This window comes from Nycticebus coucang, chromosome 18 (assembly GCF_027406575.1).
Source record: "Nycticebus coucang isolate mNycCou1 chromosome 18, mNycCou1.pri, whole genome shotgun sequence".
Classification (NCBI taxonomy): Eukaryota; Metazoa; Chordata; class Mammalia; order Primates; family Lorisidae; genus Nycticebus; species Nycticebus coucang.
In genome coordinates this window covers 64774191-64793627 of record NC_069797.1, presented here as the reverse complement: position 1 = coordinate 64793627, position 19437 = coordinate 64774191, and the positions used below count along the sequence as shown (strand labels likewise).

Sequence of the window (19437 nt, the reverse complement as noted above, 5' to 3'; positions counted from 1 at the left end):
GGTATTTTATTGGTGGTATTCCATTGTATAAATACACCACAGTTTTTTAGCCATCTATTGATGGACATTTAGCTTGTTTCCAGTGTTTGGCTATGACAGATAAAACTTTGGTAAACACTTACATACACGTCTTCGTATGGATACAAGTTTCAGTTCCCTTTGGTAAATAAATGCCTAGGAGTAGAATGGCTGAATCATATGATTGCTTTATGGTTAACTTCTACAAAAACTGTCAGAGTGGTTTTCAAAGTAGTTATGCCATTTTACATTCCCACCAGCAGCGTATGAGAATTCCATTTGCTCCACATCCTTGCTAATACCTGGTAGGGTCAATCTTATTAATTTTAGGTATTTTAATAGGTGTATAGTGGTATCTCATTCTGGTTTTAATTTCCTCTTCTCTGATGACCAATGATGTGTTGGGTATCTTTCATGTGCATTTGCCATCCATGTGTCATCTTTGGTGAAATTGCCCCCACCCCTTTTAAATTGAGCTGTTTTGTTTTTATTGTTGAGTTCTGAGAGTTCTTTAGATGTAAGAGTTCTGCTTTCCAAAGAATTTCTCCTAGTCTGTGTCTTGTCTTTTCATTTTCTTAACAGTATCTTTTGAAAACAGAAATTTTAAAAAAATTTTGACAAAGGTCAGTTTACCCATTCTTTTATGTTGTATCTAAGAAGTAATTCAGTGCCTAACACAGGTCATAAAAAAATTTTATGTGGGGATTGAATTTTATGGCTTTAGGTTTTACATGGAGGTCCAGGAACCATTTTTGGTTAGTTTTTACATCTAATGTAAGACATACTCAGTTCTTTTTTGCGACAGTCTTCATCTGTTTCTCTGGGTACAGTTCAATGGCATTGTCATAGCTCACTGCACCCTTAAACTCCAGATTTCAAGTGGTCATTCTGCCTTGGCCTTCTGGGTACCTGGGACTCACAGGTGCCCACCACAACACCTACCTAATTTTTATATTGTAGTAGAGATGGGGTCTTGCTCTTACTTGGGCTGGTCTCAAACTCCTGAGCTCAAGCAGTCCTCCTACCTTGGCCTCCCTGAGTGCTAGAATTGCAGGATTGAGCCACTGTGTCCTGCCTCATTTTTTAAAAATAGAACTAAACAATTATTTATGGAATGCTTTTTTATTTATATTATACTTTGTTTTGATTTTGTGTGTATTAAAAAAAACTATCTGTTATAATGTTTGCAAGAGTAATTGACTTTGGTGTTTTCAATAAAGCAGTATTTTCTGTATATGGTAACGTTTTAGGTATTAAATTTGGCCTGTGCATAAAAAGAAGGGGGTCCCTACCAGGCTGCCAGTTCATACTCTGGTTTGGCTCTTCCAGAAAGACAGACTCTAGATAAGAAGCAGTATTTGACATATGCCTGAATTTTTTAAAGGGTGATGGTAAACCATGTAGAGGAACATGGAAACAGTATTGGAAAAATGTGTTCTCAGCAGCTGTCTAAAGCTTTATGGATAAAACTTCTCTAATTCTATCAATCTATATGAACTGTAAGAAATAAACTTTGCAGCTGATTTAGTATTGCCAAAAATGTTAAGTCAAACATATGTCCTTATTAGGCTTAGAAATGATATGTGTATAGCTTAAACTCATTTTATAGTTTTATGCTGTTTTAAATGTATAATTGCAATTTTTTGTTTAAAATACCTTAATAATATTTTGTTTACTTCTAGTCGACAGAACCAATTGAAAGACCAACAGCAACAGCAAGTGGTGTCATTATGCCCTGATGACGCAGAGTGTCTGACAGTTCCAAGGTACAAGCGAGACCTGGTTCAGAAACTAAAAATTTTGCGGCAAGAACTTTCCCAACAACAGCCTCAGGCTGGCCATTGCCGCATTGAGGTTTCCAGGGAGGAGATTTTTGAGGTAAACTTTACAGGTCTTATTTTAAATTAGAGAAAAATTTAGAGTTTTACTCTGTCTTTTCTAAGAATACTTTTTTGGGACTCATATCTCTTTGGAATAGGAGAGTTCTGGCTGGGTGGGGTGGCTCATGCCTGTAATCCTAGCACTCTGGGAGGCGGAGGTGGGTGGATTGCCTGAGCTCAGGAGTTCGAGACCAGTTTAAGCAAGAGCAAGACCCTATCTATAAAATTCGCCAGGTGTTGTGGTGGGTGCCTATAGTCCCAGCTACTTGGGAGGCTGAACCAAGAGGATCATTTCAGCCTAAGAGTTTGGGTTTGCTATGAGCTAGGATACCATGACACTCTACTAGGGGTGACAAAGTGAGACTCTGTCTCAAAAAAAAAAAAAAAAGAGACAGTTCTTGTTAAATTATTATTTTTTTTTTTGTAGAGACAGAGTCTCACTTTATGGCCCTCGGTAGAGTGCCATGGCATCACACAGCTCACAGCAACCTCCAACTCCTGGGCTTAAGCGATTCTCTTGCCTCAGCCTCCCGAGTAGCTGGGACTACAGGCACCTGCCACAACGCCCAGCTATTTTTTTTTTTTTTTGGTTGCAGTTCAGCCGGGGCCGGGTTTGAACCCGCCACCCTCGGTATATGGGGCCGGTGCCTCACTGACTGAGCCACAGACGTGGACAATGAAAGGTATAATATTGGAGAGATTTAATAGGTAGAATAAGCATTTAAACAGACTGAAGATTGTCAAATGTTCCACTTGGTTCAGTTTGGTCTCTGCATTGCAAATTCTTATTTGTTGATGAATTTTAAAAGCCCATAAACATTATCCATCCCTTACTTCCTAATACTTCTGAAAGGTAAGGGATTCTTAAATAAAAAAAATTATTTTGTCTAATTACTATTGAACTACTTCCTCCATTTATTGAAAATTTTCCTTTCTGGTATATTCATTTGTCTTTGGATTACAGCCCTAATATCAGCTCCAAAGTTTTTACGCAATAGGTGGCAGAGGGCAAAGGTGGGATATTCCTGCTTACTAGAGGATTCCTGGGCAAGAGATAATCCTTTTTCCAGAGGATGTTTTTTTCTCAGAATAGTCTAACCTTGTTTGTAGTCAGTTATTTGGATTTTAAAATGATTAAAAGTTGTCTATGAAATGAAGGTCACATTACTATTATGTGTTTTCAAAACTTTGTTTTTTTTTCTAGAACTAGGTCAGCGAACTTTTTTTTTTTTTTTTAAACACAGTGTTACTCTTGCTACCCAGGCTAGAATGCCATAGCGTCAGCCTAGCTCACAGCAATCTCAGCCTCCTGGGTTCAAGTGATCCTCTTGTCCTAGCATCCCAAGTAAACTGGGACTATAAGTGCGTGCCACAATGCCTGGCTAATTTTTCTATTTATTCAGTAGCGACGGGGTCTTGCTCTTGCTTAGGCTAGTTTTGAACTCCTGAGCTGAAGGGATTTGCCCTGCTCAGCCTCACAGAGTTCTGGGATTATAGGTGTGAGCCACTGTACCCAGCCCCAACTTTTTTAAACTTGCTATAATACATCTACCAAATTCTGGTTTTAATATGAGTACAACAATTGCTATAAAACTTTAGGCTCATGGAACTAAAATATGTAGTTTTGTACCTAATAGGCTTTTAATATACATATCGAATGAATTGGTTTTAGTATGATTAAGCTATATCTATTTTGTTTTTGAAAGTTGATGAAGTTTAAAACATTTGGAATTTATCTATTGATTTGATTGTTGAACGAATTGTACCTGATTTAAATAAACTTATGTTTTGTGGGTAGAATGGGAAGGAGAGTTTACATAGTAGGTTAAAAGTACCTAAAAATAGCATGTTAAAAATCTTTTTGCAGGAGTCATATCGACAGGTTATGAAAATGAGACCAAAAGATCTCTGGAAGCGATTAATGATAAAATTTCGTGGAGAAGAAGGCCTTGACTATGGAGGGGTTGCCAGGTAAGGACTAGTTTGCCAGTTAACGACATATGGATCTCTATACTTACAAATTTAAGATACTTCTTGTGATGTAAATTTCTCATTGACTTTTATGTTCTGGCATATTATTCCCTAATGTTTGCAATGGAGCGGCTGTTTTAATAGACGTATTCATAATGAAGTTAGAATAGTACTGCTATCGGAAGAGTATTTTGGAACTCTTCAAGGGATCATACAGGCCAATGAGACTTTCTCAGAAAACTAGCTGCAAACCTCCATGCCTCGGTTGTTTGCGGGCCATATATATGCTCCATCTCTTTTCTTCAGCACCTTATTCTCTGTGCTTTACAGTTTTTCCTGACAATTCAGGAATAGTTTTGAAACTTTAGTGGTATGTAATGCAAACTCAATACTGTTTCCTTTGCTTCCATTGCTATGCTTTTTTGCCTTGTTAAATGTATATGTGAGCATGTGCGTGTGTATATACACTGTGTAAACACGTGTGTATCATGTGGTCCTTAGAATGTGTCAATTCAGGAGGTATAATATTTCTGCTACATTCATAATTCACATATCAAGACAAATTGATTTATTTCTGAGAGTACAGTCATCCCTCAGAACACCACACAGTTGGCCCTGCAGAAACCTATGTATGCAAAGTCCGCCTTCCATGTATATACGGGTTTTACATCCCACAAATGAAATCTCTGGCCACTTATATTTTTATCATAATATGTTTTAGGGTTTACACAGTAAAAGATAATATCCCTATTCAAACAATACTAACAACAAAACACACTCTTGTCCAAAAGTAAGAGTAAATTAATGCTATATTTTGTATCTATACGTGTTAGTATAATCTGCCATGACAGGAGTGGACCAGGATAGTGTAGATCACATGGAGATTTTGAAATAAAATCATAGTCTTCCCTTTGTTTTATATTTATCTTGGATTACAAATTTATTTAGTAATTGAAAGTAACAGATGACTGTGTTGTAGCATCTCATGAATGGATGCTGCAACGCTGGATGATACTGCTGGATGAACTGGATAATACCTTCATACTCTCTGATGCTAAAATGTAATAAAATTGCCCAAAGTTAGAGTGAGAAGTGACTTCAATATAATAAGGATTTTATTTGCTATTTGCTCATGGTGAATTTTTCCAGTGTGATCTTATATAACTAGTTTTTTATTTCCTTCTGTTAGTTTAAAAAAATTATAGCTAAAGTGATAATGGCAGATCTTAATACAAATGTACTCATTAACAAAAAGTTTTTGTCATGTCTTGTTTTCTAGGGAATGGTTATATCTGTTGTCACATGAAATGTTGAATCCATACTATGGCCTCTTCCAGTATTCAAGAGACGATATATATACATTGCAGATAAATCCTGATTCTGCAGTTAATCCGGTATGATTTGTAGTTATGATGACGTGAATTAAATTGGGACCTGTAATGCTTTTCATCTTTAAATATCAATGTTGTTTAGTACATAGGAGTTGTTTGTCCTTGTCCTAGTTGTAGCCTTTGATTTTAGAATTCATCTTACAGAAAATTTCTCAAGTAAATGATCATGTATATGTGCACAGCAAAGTTTATTGTTTATCATAGCTCCCAATTGGAAACAACACAGTTGGCCACAAATGGGGGATTGATTAAATTATGACATAAAGCAGAATAATGTAAATGGTTAAGAGCATAGATTCCAGAATTAGAAAGATACGGACTCATATCCCTGGTCTCCTACTTACTAGCTTTGTGATCTTTAGCAAGTTCTGTGACTTATCATTGTTAATAAAAATAGATATAGTTTGTATCTCAGAGAAGAGTTGTAAGAATTAAGACCCTGTACGTTAAGCATTTAGCACAGTGCTGTATGTTATTTAATCCTATTATATGTTATTAAGCACTCAACAAAAGTTAACAGTTACAGTTTATTGTCTTTATATTCTGTTATCTTTCCTTTTGAGGGCAAGCTCTGTAGCGACTAAAATGATATTATGGGATAATAGCTACTGACATGTAAAGATATTGTTCATGATGTTACGTGAAAAGATTACCAAGTAGTGTGATACAACTTTGGTAAATGTGTATATATGTCAACATTGAAAGGCTCTATACTATAATATGGACAGGTTATCTCAGGGTATGAAGTAATGGTTGATTTTTATTTTTTTGCTTGTCTACATTTAACGTAAATATTTTGTAGTGAACTTATGTGTTACTTTATTTTTAATTTTTTTATTATGTGTTACTTTAAAGAAAACTATTTAAAGGTAAAAGTGAAGTTTAAAGATGATGCTAAAGATTACTTAGTAAATAGAGAAGTAATTTTAAAATACAAATATCTAACAAAACAATCTGTAATGAAAGACCAAATGTATTTAACTATGGTAGAAATGTTAAGATTCATTATAAGGAATTCTTTATTAAGGGAAGATTTTTAGGTGACAGTTCTTCTTGGGGCAACCCACTATGTCACTGTCATAAGAACACTCACATTTGTTGAGTTGCTTACCATAGTCCAGGCCCCATGCCGTCGGTTTCATCACCTCATTCGACTCCTCACAGGGACCCTTTTCAGATGCTATTATTACCATATTTCCAGGGGTTAATTTACCTGTATGTGTAGCCAGTAGCTGGCAGAATAATGCCTCTAATCCAAGTCTGACTCAAAATTTGTACTCTGAAATCTATGCTGTTTTGATATTTAATTTCTGGTTAGGTCAAAGAAGCTTGGAAGTTTAGGTTGAAAGATTTTTTTCATGACAAAGGGCTTGGCAAGAGATGAGAGGAGGCAGAAGAGAAAAAGATGTTTAATGAAGGTTTAATGAAGCTGCAGTGGGGCTTTAGTTTATACTTAATTTCTAAAAGATAAATTTCATGAAGCGACTAGACACCCCTTGAGAGAGGCACTGACTCTGTGTAATATGGTGTTTTATAGTGACGTAGACAGTCTGGAGCAGGCCCTGTAGAAATCTTCTGGTTACTGAGCTTTGATGTGATAACCTATCCATTTAAATAGTTGTAGAGTACAGATTTGATACTTATTTAAAATTAATGTTTAATATTTAACTTTTATTAAAAATTCTTTGGATAGTTTCTAACTTAAGTATTTATATAAACTTTTCCAGGAACACTTATCGTATTTCCACTTTGTTGGACGAATAATGGGAATGGCTGTGTTTCATGGACATTATATTGATGGTGGTTTCACATTGCCTTTTTATAAACAATTGCTTGGGAAGTCAATTACTTTGGATGACATGGAGTTAGTTGATCCAGACCTTCATAACAGTTTAGTGTGGATACTGTACGTATTGAGTTGACTTCTTCTATCTTTTCATTATACTTAAACTCTGATCTTTAAAAAAAAGGTTTAAAAACTGATGCACTTTTTTATAGAATTTAAATATTGAGTGGTTATCCGAGTGATAGGACCATGTAAGACTTTTTTTCTATCTACTGCTTCCCTATACATTTCAAATTCCTTAAAGTTAGTGTTATTACTTTAAAAAGGAAAAAAAAATCTGTGTATTCTACTTTAAAAGTACTGGATATAATAATTTCTTCAGTGTGATGCAAGTTCTTCTGTTCCAATCTTGCATGTATTAAAATAGCAAATTTCCTCTGCCTTTGCTTTTTTTTTTTTTTAATGAAGGGATTTTTTTTTTAAGAATCATACTTTAAAAGTAGGAATTCTGTTTAAATTACTTTAAGGTAAGAACTAATTCTGTTTTGTAAATGGTCATTAGTTTATGAAGGTACAGTGGCAATTTTATTTTTACAAAATACACAAGCAGTACTTTCTCACAGGGACACTTAGGCATTTGGTCACTTGGTGGTAGCCAGATTCAGTAGGACTCTGAATGCCAGACATTAACTGAAATTTTCCTATTTTGGTGGTTCTGGCAAAGTCCAACTTTGAACAGGCTCTTACTAACAGGATGTGAAGCGTTTCCTTTGTTTATGTAGGTTAAAGCTCTTTGACTTTTCTGAAAGAAGTAGGTGGTATGGTAGCATAAGGACTCATAAGCATGAACTGACTTTATGTTTGTCAGTTATGAAACTTTCTTAGTTTTATCTGTCTCACCAAATATTACACCTAGAAGATTTGTATTTTAGGCTATCTTTCCCTTTTTTCCTGTCTAGTGAGAATGATATTACAGGTGTTTTGGACCATACCTTCTGTGTTGAACATAATGCATATGGTGAAATTATCCAGCATGAACTTAAACCAAATGGCAAAAGTATCCCTGTTACTGAAGAAAATAAAAAAGAATATGTCAGGTAAATAATTCTATGTTCTCAAGGCTGAGGTTTTTTTTTTAATGTTCTAAAATGGCAATATGAAAAAAACACTTCAGTGTTTAAGGTAGAATTAACAATTACTACAAATAGGCTTCTGCAGAATGTAGTGGTTTATGAACAATAGCCATTTTATTGTTTCTCACAGTTTCAGCAGTCAGTAATTTGGGCAAAGAACAATAGGGATGGCACACTTCTGTTCCACAAAATGTCAGCTAGGACTAAAACACCAAGATAGTGTCTTTACTCACATATGTGATATCTTAGCATAGCTCAAATGGTAGAGGGCTGACTGGGGTCACTGGGGCCTACTTCTCACTGTTGCCTGGGTTCCTTGGTTTTCCTATGTGATATCAAAGACCTTGCCCTCTTCCCATAGCATCCCCTCTCCCAGCAAGATAGCTAGACTTATGGGATGGGTGGCTTCTAGGCCCCAAAACAGAAGCTGTCAGATCTTTTCAAGGCCTAAGCCTGGTACTGGCCAACATGACTTGTGCTGTATACTTTTGGTGAAGATGAGCCAGTTTGTTTAGTGTGGGGGAGGGGCTGTGCAAAGGTGTGAATACCAGGAGACATGGAGCACTGGGGCCATGTGTAGTACCGTTATCATAGTATAGTGGTAATTAAGAAGTGCTTCTGTGCTGAATGTTACAAGCACTTAGCCTGTTTATAAATGAGCATATTGTGAGTTTAAAGGGTAAATATTTATAAACTTCTTCAGGTTTTATAAAATAAAAATTGAATGAGGAGGCTGAGTGTGGTGGCTCACTCTTATAATCCCAGCACTTTGCGAGGTTGAGGCAAGAAGATTGTTCCTGCCCAGGAATTTAAGACCAGTCTGGGCAACATAGCAAGACCTCCATCTGTAAAAAAAAAATTTGAGAAAAATTAGCCAGGCATAATGGTGCATTTGTATAGTCTCAACTACGTAGGAGGATACCTTGATCTCAGGAGTTTGAGCTTACACTGAGCTATGATTTCTCCCTGTATTCCAATCTGGGCAACAAAGCAAGACCCTGTCTCAAAAATAAAATAAAATTGAATTTTAGCTGGGTGCAATGGCTCACACCTGTAATCCTAGCACTCTGGGAGGCCAAGCGGGTGGATTGCTTGAGCTCAGGAGTTTGAGACCAGCCTGAGCCAGAGTGAGACCCTGTCTCTAAAATAAAAAAAAAAAATAGCTGGGTGTGGTGGTGGGCACCAGCTCAGATCAGCCTGAGCTGGAACAAAACTCCCATCTCTACCCCATCTCTAGCTATGCAATGGTGTTGGTGTGAATGCTGTAGCTACATAGAGACAGCCTTGTAGCCTTCAGGAATAAGCTCACTCCTGCAATGTTAAGAAAAGGGGGCAAGAAACAGACTACATAGCATGGGATGGCACGTAGCAAAGTTCTTTATTCGGGGGTCTGATTTTATACACTTTTAGTCATGCACACACTTAATCTATCATCTGTTAGTTTCACCATTACCTCATTTTACCTATCTGAAATTAACTTGTAAGGAAATATCTTGTTACCACATCAACACAATCACTTCTGCAGTAAACATTCTTTTCTAAACACTGACTAATCTCTTGGGCAGGTATCTAAATAAAGATCACAAAGAAGAAAACAGCCACAGGGGAACAGTGTTAATGGAAGAGTGCCTTCAAGCGTTCACTCAGTTTACCCAGCATGAAGTAACGACTGTGTTTTTCCACAGGGCAGAACACCTATAGACCTCTGACAATATGTTTTTAACGTACGTCAACCTTCTGGCCCGTATCTCTGAGGAGGGGCGGCATGCCCTTTGACCTCAGGCTTGACAGGGTGCACAACTTCAGAGAAACGGCTTGTGGAATTTTAACTCTAGGCAAGCCAGCTCTGTGCGTGCCTCATGGGGGCCCAGGTCCCTTAAGCTTCTGTAAGAATAGCAAGCTGTTTTAAACTCACACTGAGTTCACTTTGTGTGCTTGATGTAGGATATGTTTATTTCTAAATATTATCTTACACATGGCACTCTCCCGAGGGCGATAAAATGAGACTCTGTCTCAAAAAAAAAAAAAAGAATTTTGAAGTATTGTGCTAATTTGAAATATGATAACTAAAGTCTTCTAAAGATAACACTGTGGCAATCAAATTTAGGGGTGTGAACTTCACTGTATGTACACAAAATATCCATGCTCTATTTTTGGTATAGATTATATTCCCAAATCCTGTTGGCTAAAATTTTCCTGGTTTAAAAATGAAGCCTGAGGCTTGGCACCCGTAGCTCAGTGGTTAGGGCACTAGTCACAGACACCATATACCTGGCCTGGGCCTGCTAAACAACGACAACTGCAACCAAAAAATAGCCAGGCATTTTGGTGGGTGCCTGTAGTCCCAGCTACTTGGGAAGCTGAGGCAAGAGAATCGCTTAAGCCCAAGAGTTTGAGGTTGCTGTGAGCTGTGACGCCACGGTACTCTCCCCAGGGTGACAAAGTGAGACTCTGTCTCAAGGAAAAAAAAAAAAAGATGAAGCCTGTGAGTCTTGTACACTGTTGCACTGTTGATGTTGGAGTTTACACTGGCATAGCTTTCTGGGAAAGCAGTTTGATACCAGCCACCAAAATAACCATGTGCGTGCCATTTAACTAGCAGCTATATGTTTAGGGCTCTTCTGCAGACACATACATGCAATTGAAGAAATATGAGAAAAGATAGTCAAATATTTAAAAAGAAAAAAAAAGCCTAAAATGTTTTTAGAGAAGGCTCATTAAATATTTATATTCAACAGAATGTTATGTGAATATTTAAAAGAAAGACTCCATAAGCATCAAATTAAAAATCAAGTCTTAGAAGAATTATGTAGGAATAAAATCTGTGGTATTGTGTGAAAGATGTTCAGTACTGCTACATGCCAAATAGAGTGCCTAGGATGAGGAAGCCAAGGTGGTGGGCCTGGAAATAGGAAGAGGGTGAAAGGACGAATTTTTAGATTTTAATCTGTCTTCCCAGTTAATGTCAGATTTTTCTTTATGTATGTAATAGTTATGTATTATATGTGACTCGGTAGGGCACCAGCCCCATATACCGAGGGTGGTGGGTTTGAACCTGGCCCAGGCCAAACAGCAACAAAAAATAGCTAGGCGTTGTGGCGGGCGCCTGTCGTCCCAGCTACTTGGGAGGCTGAAGCAGGAGAATTGCCTAAGCCCAAGAGCTGGAGGTTGCTGTGAGCTGTGACACTACAGCACTCTACCCAGGGCGACAGCTTGAGATTCTGTCTCAAAAAAAAGTTCATATAATGGATATGGCTTAGTGTACTTTTTGTTGGTAAAATTATGTCTTCCAGTATTTTTACAGCCTCTGGGGAACAATATGCAGCTAATCAAAAAGTTTACTATTGGCGTTTACTGTTTCTTCTCATTTCGAATATGAGGATTCTTCACTTTCTTCTATAGTTCTCCCTCAAATATAAACAAAACACCCAACACTATCATATTTTATTTTCAAGTAAAACCAGAAATACCATTATTTTTGAGTGAATGGGCTTTTCTATTTATTGGTTATCTTACAAGTTTAGAAAGAAATTTCAAGTTTTAACTTCAGACCCATCTAAGCTGTAGACTTTAGTTCACTAGGAGTCTCTTTGATTTGAAGAGTTGCTTTATTGTGCTCTTTCTGTTACTGTTACTAGAAGGTTACTACTTTTTATCAGTAGTAAACTGCCTCACAGCTCACGATTCACTTCTCTCCATTAGTCTGAGATTTTTTTTTAGACTTTAGATTAAATATTATTATTATTATTATTATTTTGAGACAGAGTCTGTCATCTGGGCTAGAGTACAGTGGCATCATCAAAGCTCACTACAACCTCAAACTCTCAGGTTCAAGGGATCCTCCTGCCTCAGCCTCCTGGGTAGCTGGGACTATAGGCACATGCCACCATGCTTGGCTAATTTTTCCATTTTTAAGACATAAGGTCTCATTCTTATTCAGGCTGGTCTCAAACTCAAGTGATCCTCTTGCCTCAGCCTCCCAGAGTGCTGGGATTATAGGTGTGACCCATTGTGCCTGACCTGGACTAAATTCTTAATGCCAGATGCTTGTAAAGTGCAGGGTTATTAAAGTAGAGATAATTACCAGATCTGAATATACGTATGATCATATGAAACCCCTGCTGAATGTTTACAGGCTCTATGTGAACTGGAGATTTTTACGAGGCATTGAAGCTCAATTCCTGGCTCTGCAAAAAGGATTTAACGAAGTAATTCCACAGCATCTGCTGAAGACATTTGATGAGAAGGAGTTAGAGGTTAGTGCATTAATGTCATGACATCATCTAGTGTGACAAGGAAAGACTGCGAATTAATCTGTTAGAGGAAAATAGTATTTCTGGTGCTTTTGAAGTTTCATGGTTTAGTGCGGTGAGAATTCTTATTCACAGGAAATCTTTCATGCTTTTGAATGCCTTTCATGCTTTGGAATTCCTATGAATGAGCAATCTCTCTCATATTGTGAACATTCTTTTTTTTCTTTTTTTTGTAGAGACAGAGTTTCACTTTATTGCCCTCAGTAGAGTGCTGTGGCGTCACACAGCTCACAGCAACCTCCAACTCCTGGGCTTAGGCGATTCTCCTGCCTCAGCCTCCCGAGTAGCTGGGACTACAGGCGCCCACCACAACGCCCAGCTATTTTTTTGTTGCAGTTTGGCCGGGGCTGGGTTTGAACCTGCCATCCTCAGTATATGGGGCCAGCACCCTGCTCACTGAGCCCCAGGTGCCACCCTGTGAACATTCTTAATTTGTTTTTATATATTGTCCTTTATTATTTTAAACATATTTCATGTCTGACATGTACTTTCTTTCAATTTTTTTTTCTATTCTGATGATTACTGATTTGGCTAATAAAAACCTCATTAGTTGATCTCTGTCATACTGTAACTTATTTAGATAATGGTCTCTTAATTAGGTTTACACTGAGCTTTGCAAGAAAGTATTTGGTAGACAAGATCATGGAAGAAATAATTAAAACACTAAGGATAAACTGTATCTAAATGCGTTTAGACTAACAGTGTCTGCACTAAACAGTTTTTTTGTTTCCTTTTAAAGATTGCCCATATAGCTCTTCATGTCTGGTTTTATAATTAAGACTTTTAACAAATATGTCTGACTCTTGTACTGAACTACTTTGAAAAAATAATGAGCTTTTACCAAAGGTCTCACATTTATTTGGTAGGGTAGGGATAGCACAAATATTTGAAGCCTATAATTGTTTAAAACATTATTTTATTAACTTCAGGGTCCTTGCTAGCTAAATCTGTTATAGTCCTGTTAGCAAACACTTCTAAAATGATTGGTTTTCATTTCTTTTGTGATTGAATTTTTCATAGTGAATTAGCCAGAAGAAATAGTCAAGAGGAGAAAGAAAACATAGCAGGAATGGCAATAAAGTTGAAATACAATGCATTTTCATTTCCTATAAATGAGAAATTTGGCCTTATATCTGCCACTCCTCTGAAGAAAAGAATTGAGAAGGTGTCTTTTTTTGTTATTAAATACATCCATAATCCTTTTCAGATAACTTCTTTCCTGTTGAGTATGGCATTGAGTCATAAACTCTTTAGAAAAAAATTATTTACTTTTGTGTTATACTGGATTAATAGGATTAATGTTATAAAGTCTAGGATTTACAAGTTTTATGCTGTACATTATCATAATTCACTGTTACAAACAATTAAATTAGACTTGGATCTAGGGAGATATGAGCATTAATATAGTCTAGTCTAAGATGATTTTGATGTAATTCATCTGTACTGACCCTGCATCATAATGTCAAGCAGAGATCTACATCAATGTGTTCATGTATTTTGTGTTTTAATATAATTTTATTAAGCAAATTAAGCACTTTTGCTGTCGTGTTAGCAGATAAATCTAAGAAGCAACTGTTGGTTGCTTTCACAGGATGTAGTGTGAATATGCCATATTACAGCAGAGGACACTGCTAGCCAGGGGAGTTGACCTGAATTGTTCAAATCACAAAGCTAATAAGTGTTGAAGCCAGGATGATATGATGCATGTTTAAGGAAGACACATATAAACTGTATTTACTCTTTGGGTCTCAATTTTTGTACATGTAAAAAAAATTAGAATTCTTTTATGAAATTAGAGAACTTTCACAATTTTTTCATTTTGGACTTTTATTTCAAAAGTCCATCACAGTGGTGGTTCTCTGAGGAAATCTTCTGTGTGTAGAGATCGCTTCAGCTTTTTAAGATACAGAACCTAACTGCCATCCCAGGTATACACAGTTGAATCTGACCATAGGCCCTGATGTGTGTATTTTGAAAAAATTTCCAGATGATTTTGTTGTGTACCTTTGATTAAGAACTGCTAAATGAGGCTGGGCCTTGTACATTTTTTGTTGTATTAGGCTGTGGCTAATACCTGTAATCCTAGCACTCTTGGGAGGCTGAGGCAGGGGGATCACTTGAGGTCAAGAGTTCTAGGTCAACTTGTGCAAAGGAAGATCCTGTCTTTACTAAAAATAGAAAAACAAGCGGGAGCTTTGGGGGGCACCCATAGCTCAGTGGTTAGGGCGCTGGCTACATGTTCTGGGGCTGGTGGGTTCAAGCCCAGCCCAGTCCTGCTAAACAAACAAACAACAAATAGCCAGGCATGGTGATGGGCGCCTATAGTCCTAACTACTAGGGAGGCTGAGGCAAGAGAATTGCTTGAGCCCAAGAATTTGAGGTTGCTGTAAGCTATGATGCCATGGTACTCTACTAAGGGTGACAAAGCCAGACTCTGTCTCAATAAAAAAAAAAAAAAAAGAAAAACAGGGCAGCGCCTGTGGGTCAGTGGGTAGAGTGCCAGCCCCATATACCGAGGGTGGCGGGTTCAAAACTGACCCCGGCCAAACTGCAACAAAAAATAGCTGGGCGTTGTGGTGGGCGCCTGTAGTCCCAGCTACTCGGGAGGCTGAAGCAGGAGAATTGCCTAAGTTCAAGAGCTGGAGGTTGCTGTGAGCTGTGATGCTACGGCACTCTACCGAGGGCAATAAAGTGAGGCTCTGTCTCTGAAAGAAAAAAAAAAAAAGAAAAGAAAAACAAGCTGGGCTTGGTTCCAGGTGCCTGTAGTCCCAGTTACTCAGTTACTTGGGAGATTGAGGCAGGAGGATTGCTTGAGGCCAGGAGTTGGGGGTTTCTGTCGGTTAGGCTGAGGCCATGGCACTCTAGCTGGGGTGACAGTACAAGACAGTGTCCCAAAAAACAAAACAAAACACCCCAAAAGCCCTGAATGGGAACCAACAATCTAAATCTAAAGTTGTCTTTTGAGGAATTTTTGGCATGGCTTTGGTTTCCACTGGTTCATTACTCTTCAATATTTTAACAGCTCATTATTTGTGGACTCGGAAAGATAGATGTTAATGATTGGAAGGTAAACACCCGGTTAAAACACTGTACGCCAGATAGCAATGTGGTCAAGTGGTTCTGGAAAGCTGTGGAGTTTTTTGATGAAGAGCGACGAGCACGATTGCTGCAGTTTGTGACAGGATCCTCTCGAGTGCCTCTACAGGGCTTCAAAGCGCTGCAAGGTAACGGGCCTGAGGGCCAGATGAGCAGCAAGCTCAGAGCAGGTGGGGAGTGCGTGGGTGTCAGTGTTTGGTTTAGATAGATATTTTATAAACCATGTGCTTATAAACAGATTCTCTTTTCACTCTGTTTCTTACCTGTGATACCTTCTTCTCCTTCCTTTCTGTTGTTTCCCTCCCAAGAGCCTTTTCTGCGGGGTTCTCTGTGATTGTAGTGAGTGCCGCCTGCCAGAGACCGTACGTGCCGACGCTCTGCCTTTTTTTCTGGTCACTTGCTTTTATTCTGCTGCACATTTCTGTAGGGGAAGTCCACTTCCATGTTCATCTCAACCTGCCAACACCTTTACCCACCTGGATGCCTCTCCTGTCCACTTTTTGATTCTTTCTTTTTATTTGAAAGAGGCAGCATGAGTCATGGAAGCCATTCGTTTGGTCAGAGCACTTTATTGCATGGCATCGGACCATTTATTTACTACCATAGCCCATTTTGAAGAATTGTTTTCTGTGGAATAAGCTGGTTAATTTTTGGATGAGTTGGTAATATTGCTGATGACTTTTGTGCTTCACCAGGTGCCACTTGTTCCCTTTACCTCTTAAACCCCTTCATTTTCAAAGCTGCTGCCACTGATAAGTGAGGATGTACAAAGCAAGACTGGTACATAACTCATCAGTGCTGCCCACAGTGCCTTCGCTGACGGTCCCCAGGGAAGGCCTGTTTGACTTATGCTCACCTTCCTTGTTTGGAGAGCTCATTACCAGACTGCCCAGATTCATAGAGTGAAATCATATTTCCCCTACATACATTCGTATGCAGTGTCTGCAGGAACTAAAACTTACTCGAGGAGCTGTCCATCTTTTGCTCTCAGCCTAGTTGGAGTCATGCAATGTAAATTTGCATTAGGTTGTCATTTTTTGAATGTGTACATATATATTTTATCTTGGATTTTCCTGATTCTCATGCTTTTCAGGTACTGATTTTTCTACAAACAATAGAAGTTTCTAAAGGAATTTCAATCCTCAACTTTTTCTCAAATTGCATATTAAGGAGTCCAGCCTTATCCAAGGTCAATTCCTGCTTTCAACCCAGATTATTTTCCTGCTGCCTTTTGGTAGCATGTGTGAATTTACTGGCATTCCCTTATCTCTAGACCCTGTGGTTTATGTACCAGTTTTATTCTAAGATTTTGGAGACTCATACATGCACATGTAGTGATGTGACCCACATTTCCTTCATCTGCAGGTGCCGCGGGCCCTCGACTCTTTACCATACACCAGATTGATGCCTGCACTAACAACCTGCCTAAAGCCCATACTTGGTAAGTTATTGTTGTAGCTTTCCCCCCCATTCCCTGTACACAGATGTAAGTTCCAAACAGATTTGCCCTTTCCTTTTTTCTTTTTTTTTTTTTGAGACACAGTCTCACTATGTCACCCTTAGTAGAGTGCTGTGGATCACAGCTCACAGCAACCTCAAACTCTTGGGCTTCAATGATTCTCTTGCCTCAGCCTCACAAGTAGGTGGGATTATAGGCACCTGCCACAATACCCAGCTATTTTTTTGTTGTTGTAGTTGTCATTGTCATTTAACAGGCCCTGCACTGGGTTCGAACCTGCCAGCTCTAGTGTATGTGGCTGGCACCATAGCCAATGAGCTACAAGTGCAGAGCCAGATTTGCCTTTTCATTGATTGTACATGCTAGTAAACGGAGCTTTAAAAGGAATAAATAACTTTTTTTTTTTTTGGCTTACATTTGTCTTTCAGTCTTCTTACTTTGAAGTTTTTTTTCTTTCCTCCTTTCCTTTCCTTCCTTTCCCTTTCCCTTTCCTCCTTTCCTTTCCTTTCCTCCTTTCCTTCTTTCCTTTCCTTTCCTCCTTTCCTTTCCTCCTTTCCTTTCCTCTTTTCTTTTCTTTTCTTTTCTTTTCTTTTCTTTCTTTTTCTTTCTTTCTTTCTTTCTTATTGAGACAGAGTCTCACTTTATGGCCTTCAGTAGAGTGCTGTGGAGTCATAGCTCACAGCAACCTCTACCTCCTAGACTTAAGTGATTCTCTTGCCTCAGCCTCCCAAGTAGCTGGGACTACAGGTGCCCGCCAGAACGCCCGGCTTTTTTTTTTTGGTAGAGATGGGGTCTCAACTGTGGCTCATGCTGGTCTTGAACCTCTGAGCTCAGGGTAATCCACCCGCCTCACCCTCCCAGGGGAATAAATAACTTTTAAGTGATTGAAAAGTTAAGAATATTCAGAAGTTGGTAGGAAAGCCTCAAAGTGATTATCTCTACTTTAAAGAAATACAATCTTTTAATTTTCTGTGTGACACAAAGAGCAACGTGGCTGTTTGGTATATACTTGCTAGGCCATTTTTGAATGAGCTAAAATTGGATTTGCTTATTCACAGCTTCAATCGAATAGACATTCCGCCCTATGAAAGCTATGAAAAACTCTATGAAAAGCTGCTAACAGCCATTGAAGAAACATGTGGATTTGCTGTGGAATGATGAACTTCAAGGATTTACCCAGGACTCTATTTATACCCCTGACTGACAGCCTACTTCAGCAGAGTTTCAAAGAATGCTGAAATACAGGAACTGCTCCCCCCCCCCTTTTAATTTTAGGACACTGTGAGGGGAAAGGACAATTTCGAAATTCCTTTTCAAGAAAATTGGTCTTTATGCTTTGCCATGAGGCCACATTCAGCTGCTATTTAAAATTAATATCTTGAACCTAAAGAATGCTGACTTTTCCTACATTTCCAGAGTTAGGCAGTATTCTACACTTAAAGACTACTACTATTTTTATAAAAGGTAATCTATTCAAATCGCTTCACCAATTTCAAGTCTCTCAAACATCAAGACAACTTCAGCAGTCGGTACAAGTCACATTTTATTTTGATTGAATACATGATTTTGAACAGCTCCTTGCTCTTTGTAAAAAAATAAAATTATTATGAATTATTCTACCTTTATAAACAATTGGCTAAAATAATCATTATCTGAGAAATTAAGCCATTTACATGTTTAATTATGTTTTTCTATAGCAGAGCATTATATTTTGCCTTATATGTTCCAACCTAGCCTAAGTGGGTCTTTTTTATATTTTTCAAGCATGAATTTCCTGGAATACAGCTACATAGTTTGTCAAATTTCTGATGCAACCCCTTAGTCTAAATGTAGTAGTTTATTTGCTACAATGAGATGTATTCAGGGGCTCCCTGTTTTTAAGAGACTTTTTTAAAAAACCTAATGTTTTTATCTTGAATCAATATACAATTAGGTATTTTGAATTTACTTTCATCATAAAAATACTGCATTTTTATAGCTTTGCAGAGCATGTGGATGGGATGGGATTTTCATTCTTTTGCTGGGTCAGCTTATGTTACTATTCCTATAAACCAAAGTCTCTGACAAGTGCACCTAATTTATATATATTTAATTCAGTGTAAGTTTCTATCAAATAAACCATCCTAATGCTTTGTTTAGCTGCTCATAATTTTATTTGGCTAAAATTATGAAAAAGGAAAAATTTAGCTGTAAAGATTATGAAGTATCTTAGAAACCTGCTTTTACCTTACCAGAATTTATGGGGGAGGTCTAAGTAGGGGATGTGATTACTAAAGAAATAGTGATTCTAACTCTGGTATAAATTACTTTAAAACTGAGGAGTTAACTTTTGGAAGTAAGGGAATCCCAGTTCTTTCAGTGTTGAAGATCTTTGTCTGATTTTGAAATGT

General features: G+C 37.9%; 1 protein-coding gene across 3 annotated transcripts in view; it reads left to right on the top strand.

Moving 5' to 3' along the window:
- Positions 1–18671, top strand: part of SMURF2 (SMAD specific E3 ubiquitin protein ligase 2) — a 131075-nt gene extending 112404 nt beyond the window's left edge. For all 3 annotated transcript variants that reach the window (XM_053570814.1, XM_053570812.1, XM_053570813.1), the window contains 9 exons: positions 1701–1896; positions 3766–3869; positions 5149–5263; positions 6988–7166; positions 8006–8143; positions 12315–12435; positions 15515–15716; positions 16954–17029; positions 18106–18671. In XM_053570814.1, coding sequence (XP_053426789.1) covers positions 1701–1896; positions 3766–3869; positions 5149–5263; positions 6988–7166; positions 8006–8143; positions 12315–12435; positions 15515–15716; positions 16954–17029; positions 18106–18205 — 1231 coding nt within the window. In that variant the 3' untranslated portion in view covers positions 18206–18671. The remainder of the gene's footprint in view (positions 1–1700; positions 1897–3765; positions 3870–5148; positions 5264–6987; positions 7167–8005; positions 8144–12314; positions 12436–15514; positions 15717–16953; positions 17030–18105) is intronic.
- The last annotated feature ends 766 nt before the right edge of the window (positions 18672–19437 follow it).